The following is a 16,304-nucleotide window of genomic DNA, read 5'->3' as shown; positions in this document are numbered from 1 at the left end:
AATTGAATTGTTTTGTTTGTTATTCTCAAACAAATAATGTTGATACTCTCAAACCAACAGTACAAGACATTGTACAATATTTATTACATTTACATAAAGCTAATATAGCTTACACATCTATTAGTTTGCATTTAGCCTCTATAGCTGCATATCTTCAAAATAGACAACATATTTCTTTGATAAAAAAATCCAGTTATCAAAGCATTTGTGGAAGGAATAAAAAGAATAATTCCTCTAAGAATTCCTCCAGTTCCATCTTGGAATCTTAACATTGTACTCACAAGGCTCATGGCTCCACCATTTGAGCCACTTCACTCCAGCTCCCTACAGTTCCTTTCATGGAAAGTAGCCTGTTAGAATTTTCATCCTTGGCGTGGTCTCCCTTAACTTTTTGCCTCTGTTTTCCAGGTTGTCGATGTGTGCTGAAATCTGTTTTTGCTGTTTTTGTTACTCTGGGCACTTTACCACTGCTAACCATTGCTAAGTGCAAGTACTCCTATACAAAATGTGTATGTAATTGGTTTATCCATGATTGGCATATTTGATTTACTAGTAAGTCCCTAACAAAGTGCACTAGAGGTGCCCAGGGCCTGTAAACCAAATGTTTAGTGGGCCTGCAACACTAGTTATCCACCCACCTAAGTAGCCCTGTAATCATGTCTCAGACCTGCCAACTGCAGTGTCTATGTGTGTAGTTTTTTACTGTAACTTCAACTTGACAAGTGTACCCACTTGCCAGGCCTAAACCTTCCCTTTTCTGACATATAAGACACCCTAAGGTAGGCCCTAGGTAGCCCCAAGGGCAGGGTGCAGCGTGTGGTTAAGATAGAACTTACAGTAATGTGTTTTATATGTCCTGACAGTGAAATATTTCTAAATTTGTTTTTCACTGTTGCAAGGCCTGTCCCTCTCATAGGTTAACATGGGAGCTACCTTTAAATATGATTAAAGTGTAGATTCCCTTTGGGAGCAGATGTACATGTGGAGTTTGGGGTCTCTGAGCTCACAATGTAAAAATACATCTTTTAGTAAAGTTGATTTTAAGATTGTGTGTTCGAAAATGCCACTTTTAGAAAGTGAGCATTTTCTTGCTTAAACCATTTCTGTGACTCTGCATGTTTGTGGATTCCCTGTCTGGGTCAGTTTGACAGTTTGGCTGGTTGCACCTCTCACTAGACAGTGACACAAAGGGAGCTGGGCTGTAGCCTGCATATCCTGATGAGCCATCTGTGCTAGGAGGGAGGGGAGGAGTGGTCACTCACACCTGAAAGGGCTGTGCCTGCCCTCACTCAATGCAGTCTCCAACCCCCTGGTGTGTGTCTGGGGCCTGGCCTGGGCAAGGCAGGATTTTACAATCAAGAGAGACTTTCCTTTGAAGTAAGCCTACTTCAAAGGGCAAAATGGGTATAAGAAGGGCACCCAAAACCACAGACTTGAGAACACTTATGGAAACCAAGAGGAACTCAGACTGGAGAAGAGCTGAAGATCTGAGGAAGAAGAGCTGCCCTGCCTGTGACTGTGCTTTGTGTAGCCATCCTGCAGTTGCTGCTTTTGCCTGTGCTAGAGGACAAAGACTGGACTTTGTGTTGCCTTCCTTCTTGTGAAGATCTCCAAGGGCTTGATAAAGAGAATGCCTCCTGTTGTTGAATTCTCAGGGACAGCAAAGACTTCTCTCTGCCAGCACCTGGAGTCTCTGGAGGGATTCATACCCTGCCAAGTGGTGCCCATCCAGTTCCTGGGACCCTGAAAGGTGAAGATGGCAGCCGAAGAGTGAGAAATCCACGCACAGACCACGTGAGGGGAAAAAATAGACGCAACTCCGATCTGCAGCTGAAAAATCGACGCTCGCCTGCAACGCGACCTGGAGATCGACACCCGGGCTGGAGAAACGACGCACTGCACCTTTGATGGAGGCTGGTGAGATCGCAACCCGCACTGCGTGGTTTTCGGATCATCGTGCGGCTGGGCGTGTAAAAACAACGTACGGCCTACCCGGACCCGAGAGTGCTGACTAGATCGATGCATCGCTCTTCTGTGGAGAGAAGAGAACGCACGCTGACCCGACTGAAGGAGAAACGACGCACGGTCTCTTGAGTGAAATTGACGCATCGCAAGCCCTTTTTGATGCACACTCGCTCGTGCTGGGTTATTTTTGACACACCCAAGGTACATTTTCAAGTTAACAGCATTAGCGTTGTGTTTAAAACTACATGAAGACTCTCTTTACTTTTTAATTGATAACTTGACTTGTGTATTGTGGATTTTTGTTGTTTTGGTCTTTGATAAATATTCTCTATTTTCCTAAACCTTTGTTGTGTGTGTCATTTTGTAGTGTTTTCATTGAATTACTGTGTGTGTTGGTACAAATACTTTACACCTAGCACTCTGAAGTTAAGCCTACTGCTCATGCCAGGCTACCAAGGGGGTAAGCAGGGGTTAGCTGAGGGTGATTCTCTTGTATCCTGACTAGATTGAGGGTCCTTACTTGGACAGGGGGTAACCTGACTGACAACCAAAGACCCCATTTCTAACACTGGTGATCAGCGGATGGGATTGGACTTGTATTTGTTCTTGACATACAGTAATTAAGTGTACACTAGAGTTTAGACCACTACGTGACCACATAATACTTGTCTTGTGATTTTGGCTTTTCTCTTTGGGACTTCTTTTTGTCCTATTTCTCGCTGATCCCTTGACTGACTTTTTTTAAAAACTTCAATGGAAACTTGTTTTTCTGCCTTTGGAACTTTGCACTTGTTTTTGACTCTTCATCATGTCTCAGTCTGGAGATGCATCAGCTAGAGCTGCTTTTGACATAGAGAAATTGGAGAGCTACACAGTGGCTCAGTTGAAGCTGCTCTGTAAGGATTTGGCCTGCCCCATGAAGAGCTCATCCAAGAAGGAGGAGCTGCAAAAGGCACTGAGGGCCTGGGTGGCCCCAACACAGAGGAGGATGAGGAGGTGCAGTCCATCCATAATGGTATAGTGGGTGGGCCTGTTATGTCGAAGGGGAGAGTCTCCAGGTAGCAGTGTGTCCTCCACGGTCTGACTCCTGAAGAGTTACAGGACAGACAGGCAGAGAAAGCGTACCAATTGGAGCTGGAGAAACTCCAGCTCAAGATGGAGAGAGAAAGGGAGGCCAGGAGGATGGCCATTGTGGAAAGGAAGATATTACTGGCTCATGAACTTAGCTTAAAGGCGTTCGATAAGAGGCGCCAGTCTAGTAGAGATGGTGGCAGCAACAGCGCAGTGCAGCCTGAAAGAAGGGTACCATCCCAATAGACTAGTAAAGCATTTCAAGAGAGAGGATGACATTTACTTGTGGTTCAAGGGGTATGAGCCTGCTCTCCATATGAATCTGGTCCCTGAAGCTCATTGGGGGGGTGGGTCTGTGGAAGCACTTTGAGGTAGAAGGGAGGGATACACTGACAGCCTTAGGGGATGCACAGAATCTCACCTACATTATCATGAAGGATGCCCTACTCACAAGATATGGTCTCACCCCTGAGCAGTATAAGGATAAGTTTAGGTCCTATAAGAAGAAGGAATCCCAAACATGATTGGAATGTGTTGATTCTTATTACAGGTCACTGGATGGTGGGGTGAAGGGCAGTAAGGTAACTACTTATGAGGGGCTTTACAATCTGATTGCTTGGGAGCACTTGTACAGTTTGTTTTCTAGAGCAGCGCCAGCACCTGATTGACAGCAAGCTGACTGATCCCAGGAAGCTTGCGCAGGAAGCAGACCGCTGGGAGAGCACCAGGGTCCAAAAGAGAGATGGGGGAGACCACGCCCAGGGTGGGCAGGGTCGCTCTCAGAAGAAAGGGGGGGGTAAAGGTAAACAGGTGGAGTTCTCTAAAGGGCCCAAACTCATTCCCAGGGTAAGGATTCCCAACACCACAGTGAGAAGAAGCCATGGTTCTCCAAAGGGAAGCCAGTGGCAGGGGGACCCCATGTAAGTGTTAAGCATGTGACCAGGTGGGTCATGTGAGGGGTGGACCTTAAATGCCCCAAAAGTACACCGGCACCCACTGGTGCACCGTCCCATGGTTTGGCCAGTATAGCGCTTGGGGAGGAGTTGGTTCCAGGTGGGTGGGAGCCAGCTGAGATGACCCTTGTCTCACTAGGGGACAGTGAGATGGTTCAGAGAACCCTCGTGCCTGAGAGCACAGGCAGTGGATGACCATCAATGGACAGAGGGTGGAGGCTCTGAGAGACACAGGAGCCAGCGTGACTACAGTGAGGAGTCAGCTGGTGTCTGAAGAGCAGATTGATCCCCCGTGTACTTCACCAAGTAGTTGCAGTGGACAACTCAGAGTGCCCGTGCAAAGTGACGCAGGTTCCCTTTGAATTGGAGGGGGGGGTTCTTAGGTTCATTGAAGGTAGCTGTGAGTCCAACCATGCCTGTTGATTGTTTGATAGGCAATGACCTGGAGGATTCCCCTTGGAACGAGGTGGAACACAGGTCTCACTTGGAGATGTTGGATAAGCCTGGGTGGGTATGTGTATCCACCCGGTTAATGGTAACCCGTCAGGGTGGTCAAGAGCCCCTGGAGCCGTCTAAAACAGTGGCCCAAGGGACCTCCAAGAGGAGGAAGGGCAGGGGGTGCGGGAAAACGGCCCCAGAAGTTCCTATGGTCTGAAAGAAGACGAAGCCTGAGGGTGATGCCCCGGAGCCTACAGGGGAGCAGGTGACTGAACTGGGTGAGGTCCCTGAGCTGTCGCAGTGGCAGCAGGAAGGCGGGCCTACCAGTGAAGCATTCTGTGCAGCACAGAGGACATGCCCTACTCTGGAGGGTTCGCAGCAGCAGGCTGCAGACCAGGCGGCTGGCAAGGAGCCTGCATCGCACCTGATCTATTGGGAGGATGACTGCCTGTATAGTGAGCCTAAGGTTCCTGAGCCTGGGTCAGCCTGTGTGCTGGTGGTACCCCAGTACTTCAGGGCTTTTCTACTGGGGTGGCTCATGATGTGCCTTTAGCTGGACATTAGGGGCAGGACAAGACCTTTGAGAGGCTTGTCACCCACTTTTACTGGCCCCTAATGCTCAGGCACTCGAATGCACATTGCAGGTCTTGCCAGACTTGTCAGTCAAGTGGCAAGAGTGGGGAGAAACGTAAGGCTCCCCTCCAACCTTTACCTGTTGTCAGTACTCCTTTTGAAAGGGTAGAGATTGACATTGTTGGGCCTCTTGACCCCAAGACAGCCATGGGCAACAGGTTTATCCTGGTCTTGGTGGACCATGCCACCCGGTACCCAGAAGCCATTCCTTTGAGATCAATCACTTCCCCTGTGGTTGATCGTGCTTTGATGGGTTTTTTTTTTACCCACATGGGGCTCCGCAAGAAAGTGGTATCTGATAGGGTTACCAACTTCATATCCACGTATATGACGTCTCTGTGGAAGGAGTGCGAGGTAACCTACAAGTTCACTGCCCCTTACCACCCCTCAAAGTAATGGTCACCCTTAGATGAGTCAGTGAGCTCTAAGCCAGGGTTCTTGCAAAGTCAGTCCTGGAGAGCCGGGTCCATGCCAGATTTCTAGCATATTCACATTTAGAAAAATTTAGATTTCTGAAACATCTTTTTTCTAAATGTGGATATGCTAAAAACCTGGCATGGACCTGGCTCTCCAGGACCGACTTTGCAGAGCCCTGCTCTAGGCTTTAACTTTGGAAGAACCTTTCTTTCAAGTTCATAAAGACAAAATTGTTAAGAACAAATCCAAAATTCCTTCCAAAAGTAATTTTGCAATTCCATATTAAACAAACAATAGAATTACCATTTTTTTGTTCCCACAACCAGCTTTGTTAGCAGAAAGAGCTCTGCATAATCTAGATGCTAAAACAGCTCTTATCTACTATATTGATGGAACAAAACACTTTAGGAAAACAAAACAACTTTTTGTGGTTTTCCCCTTTCCACACAAAGGAGATCGTATATCTGAAACAACTATAGCCAGATGGATAGTCAAATGCATTCAGACTTGCTATACCAAAGCTAAACTAAAATTACCTGTACCACCCAGAACACACTCCACTTGGAAAAAGGGTGCATCTATGGCATTTTTAGGTAACATACCTATAGCAGGTATTTGTAAAGCAGCAACATTGTCTACAACACTCACATTTACAAAACATTATTGTGTAGACGTCTTTCCAAGACAACAAGCAAATGTTGGACAAGCTGTACTTAAAATATTTTTTCAAACAATTGCAACTCCTGCACACTTGGTACCGCTTTATGGAGGGACTGCTTTACAGTCTATGCACAGCATGTGTGTTTACAGCTACACACGCCATCAAATGGAAAATGTTACTTACTAGTAGACATCAGTTTGTGGCATGTAGTGCTGTAAATTCACTTGCACCCTCCCTCCTCCCCGGACGTGTGTAGACTTTGCAATTTAGTCTTAAATAAATAATGTACATATGTAAATACATAGCATGGACATCTTTTCTATCCTACTCTCTGTTTTTCACTACTTCACACTCCCGCCTGCAGAGAAACAATCTAACAAAGGAGTCGATGCCCATGTGCGGTATTGCCGAAAGGAGTCACTCGATCCAGTGACTCGAATATTTTCTTCGAAGAAAAATAAATTGTACTACTCCCAACCTTACCCTAGGCGAGCTTAGCACAGCATGTGAATCTACAGCACTACATGGCACAAACAGATGTCTTCTGTAAGTGGCACTTTCCTTTCCCCAATGGTTAAGGTAATCCAGCTGTAGGTACTAAACACCAATACTCTGCCGCTTGCGCAGCTGTTTGCGTGTAATGAGGGGTTGTCAATTCCATCCTCAACATATCTATACACAGGCTGTAGGGGACTGCATGGCACAACTTACAGAGCTTAATGTTCTAATCTTGGTACTGGAACACATGGATCCTGAACTTCCATCATTGATTGTGTGTAATTCTTATTACTGTGTTCAGTACTTCAATAAATACTTAACACTACTAGTGCCTAAATGGGGTCAGAGACTCCAAAGGAAAAAACATAAAATACAAAGTCTTGTGGGGAGAAGGTAGCATGTCTTAAAGATAAACTGCCACGGCTCATGTAGCACATTGGGTCTCCAGCATGTTGGAATACACACTGTAGGAATCAGTTTGTCTGCCAAATCTGCAGTAGCTACGGCTTCTGTTGCTGCAGTTACTCATTCCCATGCGAAACTGGATGATGAAACATTGGCTGCAGTGAAAGTTTCAGCTGATGGCAAGCCCCTACCAAAAGCATATTCTGCAAAATATTCCTAGCACTTAAGTACCCAAAACATTGCCAGGAGTGGGTGATCACGTGATCCCCAACCAAGACCAGAGATTAGATCTCATCAATGCAGCTCATGAAGAGGTTGCGTCTCCCCATGCGTGGTGTGGTGGCTACAATCACCATATTGCAAAAGTGCTATTGGTGGCCTGGCTATACAAACAGACCAAGCAGTATGTCCTTAGTTGTAACGTTTGCCAACAAATTAAACGTACCACCATCAGTCACCGCAAACACCCCTCTTAGATTCCAACAAACCATCACAATGTGTGTACCTGGACCATTGCGGTCCTTACAACCAGATGGTGCATACAAGTATATTCTAGTTGCTGTTGATTCATTCTCCAGATATCTCTGGGTGTGGCCAGAACGATAGGGTGACGCTGAAACTGTTATTAAAGATTTGCAAGACTTCAGCAGCATTCAATTCCGACCAGGGCACTTCTTTTGCCAGGGCATTCGGGGACACCATGGCAACAATGGCTTTTCCCTCCAGGGCCTTCAGGTACACCATGGCAGCGATGGGGGTTCAAATTGCATTTCTTGTCTCCCTATCATCCTGATGCAAACGTGATTGTGAAGCGGAAAAACCGGGACTTAAAGCAATCTTCAACAGAGTATTAGGTTCAGGTCATAGTTGACTGCATCCCCTGTATGGAGTCCAGAGAGCACTAAGTAATCTGCGCAGAAGGTCTTTGGGAGGACACACCCACTATGAAGTCCTGTTTGCGTTACCTATGTATGTACCGTATTTTGATGGTCCTGGCATGGTGGCGGCAGAAACACCTTTTGACAGAAATGAACGTGTCACTGTCTTGCAGGAATTGCAACAGTTCTGTGATGAAAGTTCACCTGGACATGGGAATGAGGGATTTGCCGCCAACCATAGGCTGGATTCCTAAAGTAGAGGATCTACAGGAAAGTTGCCTGTGGAGGAGGAGCTAGGCCCATCCTACCCAGCACATGTTCCAGTCCTTGGAATACATGATACTAGAACTGTCATCCTACCACTGCTGCCTGGTTCTAAAGAAAACTGCTATGTTTCAGTTGACAAAGTCACATTGTACCATGTGGCTGTTCCTTCACAATATACTACGAGGACTCCTGGGTAGTTCCTGTACCCCTCTCACTACCATCCAAGAGTTACCTCTTCAAGCACTTCACACTGCTGAAATTATTTCCCCAAGCTTGGGGAGGGCGGAGAATAAACTTCAGTTGGTTCCTGTCACCACTTCAGCGACAAGAAATGTCCAGAATTTAAATTTGCACTCTTCGAATGCAGCACAAACTGAAGGAATTGCTTATTACGAGCCACCAATGGATACATCTACCAGTTCCCTTTCACCTGCACCGGCTCCAGTTTTGTTCACAGACTACTTCTGGTTACTTTGCTGGCATTGATGACTTTTCTTCAAATTCTTCAGCATCATCTACAGTACCTGTATCAAGAGCATGTAAGCTTTTCAGCTGGCTTAAACATAACTATTTGGTTTGTCTATGGTATTATCTGTGGACACATCGGACTCTGCTTGCCTTTCTTCTTTGGATTAGTTTTGTCATCGTTTTCCTTCTACTGATATATGGTCATTATCTCCCTGAACTGTCTGCTGTTGAACTGGTGGATGAGGTTTTAAAGCCTTACCTATCCTCATCTAAAGCCCTAAGAGCCTTCCCCTAGTGAACATTTCAGCTGTTCCAGTTCCTGATGGGATTGTGTGGGATAAAGTACTGTTTGATATCTTCGGCTCATTCAGAGTTGTTCAAATTCCATAATGTTTTAAAGTTTCAGTGAATGATAATATTACACTGGGGGTTGTTTCTGATGACTGGGTTGTACAAACAGTTGAATCTAAGCTGAGTGATGTGTACATGAACACAGCAAATTATAGGGAAATGTTCTGTTATCGTCATTGCGGCATAGTTTTACACACACAGCTGGTACCCCAAGAGTAGTTTATATTTAAACCCAATTTTAACATTGACCAACTTCACCAGTGGGTAATTCTAAAACATATTTAGAAAAGGTTTCTTATTTTACTGGGCATGATGTTAAAGATGCTGAGTCCTATAAGTTTAAAATGCCTCCCTCAAAATCGTGGAAAATTTAAAAATGGCTCTAGCTGTTGTCGATAATGGTATGAACACATTGTCCAACCGCATTTACATTTTAAACAACATTATGTCTTCTGCAATGGACATTATTCATAATGACATGTCACGTTTACACCATGGACAAAGTCAACTTAGGTCCATTATGCAGTTGACTCAGACGTTACAAGTTCTTAAAAATGACCACATGTATTAGAAGCATGTTAACTCTGCAGAGTTATTTGCCATATTTAATTTGACATGGAAACATCAGATAAGAGCTACGAAAGAAGCTAGTTACATCTTGCTTAACATCAAAAGGTTAGAAAAGTTGCCTTTGACTGTGACGGAAATACCATTATCAGTGTTTTTAATACATGGAGTGATTAATCTCCCCATTTCAACATTCCAATTCACGTTGTGTTTCTAAACATTTTCCTGTAGGCAGATTCGAACAGCTTGGAGACAGTTACATCCATGAGATCTGGGGGTTAACTTTCAATTACAAATGTTTCAACGGTGTGAAGGAGGTCTTTCTTAGCAGTAGCGAATGTGAGACTTCTGTTAGCCATTCTGTGATTTGTAAACAAGTGTCCTTGCACAGAGCATGCAGTGCTTCTGTTGCGAATTGGGATTGCTATCTGATGGGTATTCCTGTCCCTTTGATTCGCCCAGTGTTTCAGTTACTTTCGAATGGGAGTTACTTAATGCTGAGCGATCAAGGCTTCTGTAGAATTAAGCCAGGTGCTCCCTATGTAATTTCTGTCTCTAAAATTGTGACTTGTTGCAGGAACGTACTTTCCCCCAAGCATGAGATAGAAGTAGCCGAATTGAGGTCACACATCTCTACTTATAATGTAAATTTTGACAAGTCGAGCAGACTGAAAGCGCTTTTGTTTCAAGAACACCTGGCTCTCGCATCAGCCTGTGAAACCAATGACCTCCAAGTGGCAAAGTCGTTCGCCGAGATACAGTCTGTTTTGAAAACCAATTTTCTAAACATTCTGTTAAATTAATAAGTCTACTTTTTAATGCTTCTTACAATGCTGTGATTGTACACTTTTTTAAGGCTGTAGGTTCTGCTTTTGTCAGCACTTTTTAGACTCTCTTTGGAGTTATACTTTCTGCCATCCATTCACTATTTTCAAGTGTTTCTGGAGGATTTCCTATTACTTTGGCATTAATTAATGGTATCCTGCTGTTGCGATCTCAACAACCAGAATTGATGGAACTTCCAACAGTCAACCTGTGTTGTTATCTTATGATGCAGTATTTTAGAGCATCACTCTTGAAAGAGCTAGACAGGAACTGGTCACTGTCATTTAGACCGGTTCTCAATTGTGTGTAGCCTGTCTTTCGCTGCTTGTGGTGCCTTTTCGAAACTGAACTAGAGATGTGTCTTGCCTTACAACATATGTGGCCGTAAATCTGATGATGTTCTCGATGAGGGTTCATTGCCGGAGCTGTCCAATGAGAATACGGTTATTGCGGGATGCCTTCTATGAGAAGTCCTTTGTGGATTTGCTGGATCCTGTTGCTTCAGCATCTGGCACTGATCGGGTCCATCCTGGATTTCCTTTCCAGCTATATGCTGGGAGACCTCCTGCGAGATCGTGACTATTGTTAATTTGGCATTTCAATATTTAAAAAAAAAAAAAAAAAAAATAGTCCTGTTTTGAATTTCAATGCATGTCTCAGCCTGGTCTGCTTGCCAACTTGGCATTTTTTTTTATCTCTCTTATGTATGTTTTTATCCTGCTTTTAAGTAGTTGGTGTAGTTGATTTTAGGTTTTGGACCCTGCATTCTTGTACCATTTTAGTGCCTAGATTGGGCATCTTTATTTTAGCCTTGGGCCTGAGGCCTCTGCCCTTTTACCTATATACCCATTTTATTTGTTTATTCCATTTATTGTATTTTCGCACAGCATGTTTTTCAGCAGTATTTGTTTTATATTCTAATCAGCTGCCTTCCTACAAAAGCATTGTTGTTAGTTTTTTTGCATAACATTTCTCTCTGTACCCTGCTCAAGGCTATCACTGCACATGATAGTTTATTTGATATTGCTAGTCCAATAGTTAGTGAGTCATCCTTTTCACCTTAGGCATATTGTTACGTCAGGCATGTTCTCATAACACAGCACGTTTTTGTTTTATAAACACCACACAGGCTGCAGAAGGGTAGACAGGACATTCCAGCCGGCCATCCTATGCTGTGTGCCAATTTGTCAACAGCTTTGCTAATCTTAGCCTTGTCTCTCCAGCTAAACAGGGGGACTACCAGCAGACCAACAGGCAGACCCTTGCTTTCTCCAGGTATGGGGTCGGGGGGCTCCTTTCAATGACTAGTACAGGCAGAAGGGCTAACACTGCTATGCTCTCATGTTAGATGCTAGAAGTGTAGGTAGGAATTCTTAAGTTTGTGGTTATGTCAGGATGCTGGGACTGTTTATATGTTTTACTGTAATAGTCACAATCATAACCGTATTATGTTTTATCCTCCTAATAATTGCAGCTCATGCCTTTTTATCCTAGAATACAGTTGCTTCAATAAACACATTGAAACCTATCTTGCATTTCTTTGTCATCACTTGTATGGGACTTTGTGCAAATGAGAGAAAGAGGTAAGATATCTTTCACCACAACTTCTCTGAGGAGTCAGTGTCATGTTTTCAGGCTTCCACAAATCACCTTTACTTTTTAGTTTGTGTGTGGGTCTCCTAGCCAGCCCAGTAGGTCAGGCCAACAGCTTCCAGTAGGTGTGGGACTGACTCAGTCACCCAAACCCAGTGGTGCTGCCATCTGAAACCAAGCAGTCTTATCCCTGTGGTAAGAGTCCTACGACAATGGTAGCAAGTGTCTTTTGTGCTTAAATATTAGCACATAATATGAACTTTTGCACCCTACTGACTTTATCTATATCTTTTACATACTCTTTTCTGTTTTCAGGTATCCCTAATGATTCTACCATGAAAATAGCAAGTCTTGTGGCTCGGCAGAAAACCAGCAGCAAGACACGTTCTGCACATTACAGGTCTCAATCAGCGCGATTTACCTCCTATTCCAGACTTCCACGACGGAGTAGAACTGCCCCAATACTTCCTGCTATTGTGAAGAGTGAGCTAAAAGACCTGCTCTCGTTTTCCCCAGTCCTTGTGTCCAAATTTGAGCAGGCCTACCGTCAGAGATTTGGCCGTGATTTTCAGTACCTTTGTTATGGCTTTTACTCCATGTTCGAGGTTCTACAGGCAGCATCTGACATAGTCTCTGTGCAGCAGACACGTGCTGGATCTCTGCTGGTTCTTAAGAACAATCCCAGAGCGATGGAGAGTTCAGGTAAGAATTTTATTATATATATATATATATATACACACACACACACACACACACACACACACACACACACACACACACACACACACACACACACGCTCACACCCTTGGCATGTACAATATACTGAATGTTATGCAAAGTTGAGAGTGCTTTAGAGTTATGCTTTTTCCTGTGAACACCAGGAAAAAGGAGACAAATCTGAATTTACTGGATAAAAATAGCCTGTAAATAGTAATGTTTGTAAAAAACGTTAGTGTATTTTGGTGTTTATATAACAGTTTTGGTGTTCCATTTATATGCTATGTCAGTATAAGTTCTGATTAACTTCAGTAAAGCTAAATGTGTCTTGCCTTGACCAAGAAATGGACTGGGTTGCTAGAAATATGTTGCTGCTTCATGGTGCCACATATGTGGCTTCAATGTGTGCTTGAGTTGATATGTTTACATTTTTAGTGAACTGTGTTAAAAAAAGTATTGGTATTTGAATTGCCATCAGTCTTATGGCCTCATTCCGAGTTACTTCTAATTATTTTACGTTAATATCGCCCCAGGCAAAATCTGTCAGCACACCTTTCGTATTTGTCCCGTAGGGTGATTTGACTACGAGTTCTTAACGTCAAAATGGAGAATAAGCAGATAGTAGCCAATGATAGAGATAGTTGCTGAGAGTTCTTAGATTTTTACCATCTTGAAGTTCTTTATGGCAGTCAGTTATCTTCCTTTGTAAAGTTAACTTTATGCCTGGGTGGAAATACACAAAGGTACTGGAGCAGTTCAGTGGTGTGGTGGTCTATCTTGAGGTAGAGTGAGGTAGAGGCACATTCAAATCTTTCCAGTTTACTGGATTAAAATGCAGGGTGAAAAACTGGAAAGTGTTTCTTTCCATCCTCTGTTAATAGCTATGTAATGTGCAAGTGCTCCCCTGATTCATTGCTTGCTGTTCACATCATTTACATCTGTTTCAATAATGCTTTTATTTCTGTTGAATGTATGTCGGAACAACGCATGCCTGAACAACGAGGTCCGAACAACGACCTCGTTGTTACCACGAATGCCTTTACCACGAATGCCTTAACAACGATTTTTCGTTGTAAAGCCATTCCTGGTAAAGGCATTAGTGATAGGCATGCATTGTTCCAGCTTGCGTCTCCCCTGGCCCCCCACCCCTAAAAATTACCACGGCCCCTCCACCCCCCTAAAACCAAACCAACCCCCCACCTTGCCCCTAAAACTACCCCAACCCCCACCTTCTCCCTAAAATTACCGCAACCCCCACCCTACCACCCAAAGCCTAAATCAACCCCAACCCCCACCCCTTCCCTGAAACCTAAAGTACCCCAACACCCACCCCTAAAACTACTCCGAGCCCCCCACCCTGCCCCAAACCTAAACCCCCCCAATCCCCACCCCGCCCCTAAAATTACCCGCCCCCCAACCCACCCCTAAAACCACCCCAACCCCTAAAACAACCTCAACCCCCACCCATCCCTAAAACCTAAACTACCCCAACCCCCACCCCTAAAACCACCCCAACCCCCACCCCTAAAACCACCCCAACCCCCACCCCTAAAACAACCCCAATTCCCACCACATCCCTAAAACCTAAACTACCCCAACCCCCACCCCCAAAACCACCCCAACCCCGCCCCTAAAACTAAAAATACCCAGACGACCCCCCTCCCCTGCCACCTAAAACTAAAATCTCAACCGCCCCTAAAACTAAAAATACCCCGACCTCGACCCCCCACCCCGCCCCTAAAACTAAAACCCCAACCCCACCCCTAAAACTAAAAATACCCCGACCCCCCCGCTCCCCACCCCTAATACTAAGACCCCCGCCGCCTAAAACAAAAAATACCCCAACCCCCCAGCCCGTCCCTCTTACCTGACCCGACCCCCCCCACCCCTGCCCCTAAAACTAAAACCCCAACCCATGCCCCTAAAACTAAAAAATACACCAACCCCCCCACCCCGCCCCTCTTACCTGACCCGACCCTCCACCCCCACCCCTAAAACTAAAACCCCAACCCCCCACCCGCCCCTAAAACTAACAATACCCCGACCCCCCACCCCGCCCCTAAAACCCCAAACCCCGCCCCTAAAACTAAAAATTCCCAGACCCCCCCACCCCGCCCCTAAAACTAAAAATACCCCGACCATCCACCCCGCCCCTAAAACTAAAACCCCAACCCCACCACCCCACTTACCTGACTCGTCTCGACCTCCTCCTCAGCCGACTCCCTTGTTTGTCCCTTAACCACGCATGTGCGTTGTTCAGCACATGCGTGGTTAAGGCACAAAACAACGAAGCCATGGTTAAGAAAAGCATAGTTCTTCTTTCGTTGCCCACTACTTCGTTGTTCCGGAGTCGGCCTTCAAGGGGTCCCATTTCTGTTCATTATAAAATAAGAAACCTTTTTGTATAAAATTCTTCATGAGGAAACATGATCGAGTACAGCAGAAATAACTAGACAATTAAAAGACCTGGATAAGTTTACATATACTCAGTAGGTTCCTTGTTCAGGTTGTTAACACCTCCTATAATACGCTCCTTCATTTCCTCCCCGCCAATCTCATAATGTCATGATTGCGTAGGACCAATTATCGAAGGGAGTTAATCACCACAGAAAGAAGCTTTTGTTATTATTTAGCGTTTATATAGATCACATGCATGTGATCTAAACCAACTTATTCAGGGCCCCACCCATGTTAAGGGCCATACACTTGATCTGGCTTTCTCTAATAATCCTAATTTAAAATTGTTATTATCTTCCCCGCTTGTATGGTCAGATCATTTTCTTGTAGAAATGGAATTACATCTTACGCACTACAAGATCCCACATAGGGGGGCACCCCCTCGCCGTAGGAAATGGCATAGGTTAAAATCCGTAGATTTTGTCTCTGCCCTGGAGAAAAACAGACCAGGGAGTATAAATGCAAATGATATAACAGTTTTTTCGCATTCTGTTAATAAATGGATAGAGAACAGCCTAGATGAGACTATACCTCTCTCCTCGTCTAAATACACCTGGCGTAAGAAGTCGGCTCCATGGTACAATGCCGATTTATTGGAGAAAAAAAGAGAGTGTAGGAAACTAGAGAGGAGATGGCGCTTCACTAAAAATGAATCCATGAAAAAGGATTATAAAAATTTGATCCGAGATTATTACCTGGAAATTAAAAAAGCTCAGGCGATCTATTATGCAGGAAAAATCGAAGCGGCTGCCAACTCACCTAAGGAGATCTTTAATGCCCTAAAAGATCTCATCTTTCCAAGAGAGGAAGTAGAAAGTAGGGATTCCCCCCAACAACATGTAGAAGATCTGGCTAGTTTTTTCCTGGACAAAATCCAGAATATTTACCTTGCATTTCCTAACACCCCTAATATAGGACAGAATAGAATAAACCATGAGGCCGGGGAGGTAATCCTTTTTACAAATTTCACTCCTATCAGTCTGGACAGAGTTATCAATCTAATGAGATTAGAGATTAACAAAATCGGGCTCTTCACTTGACCCGGCCCCTCCCCAGGTTTTATCCTTGGGAATCTCAGTATTAGGGCCGATAATAAAGAATCTTATTAATAATTCTCTGAGTGACGGCATAGTACCTGA

The 16,304-nt window shown here is 44.6% G+C and overlaps 1 protein-coding gene across 3 annotated transcripts in view; it reads left to right on the top strand.

Annotated features, from left to right (window-relative positions):
- Positions 1-16,304, top strand: part of TDRD5 (tudor domain containing 5) — a 1,060,335-nt gene that overhangs the window by 69,803 nt on the left and 974,228 nt on the right. For all 3 annotated transcript variants that reach the window (XM_069232097.1, XM_069232096.1, XM_069232098.1), the window contains exon 3: positions 12,306-12,692. In XM_069232097.1, coding sequence (XP_069088198.1) covers positions 12,306-12,692 — 387 coding nt within the window. The remainder of the gene's footprint in view (positions 1-12,305; positions 12,693-16,304) is intronic.

Source organism: Pleurodeles waltl, chromosome 4_2, assembly GCF_031143425.1.
Source record: "Pleurodeles waltl isolate 20211129_DDA chromosome 4_2, aPleWal1.hap1.20221129, whole genome shotgun sequence".
NCBI lineage: Eukaryota > Metazoa > Chordata > Amphibia > Caudata > Salamandridae > Pleurodeles > Pleurodeles waltl.
This window is presented reverse-complemented; position numbering and strand designations above follow the sequence as displayed.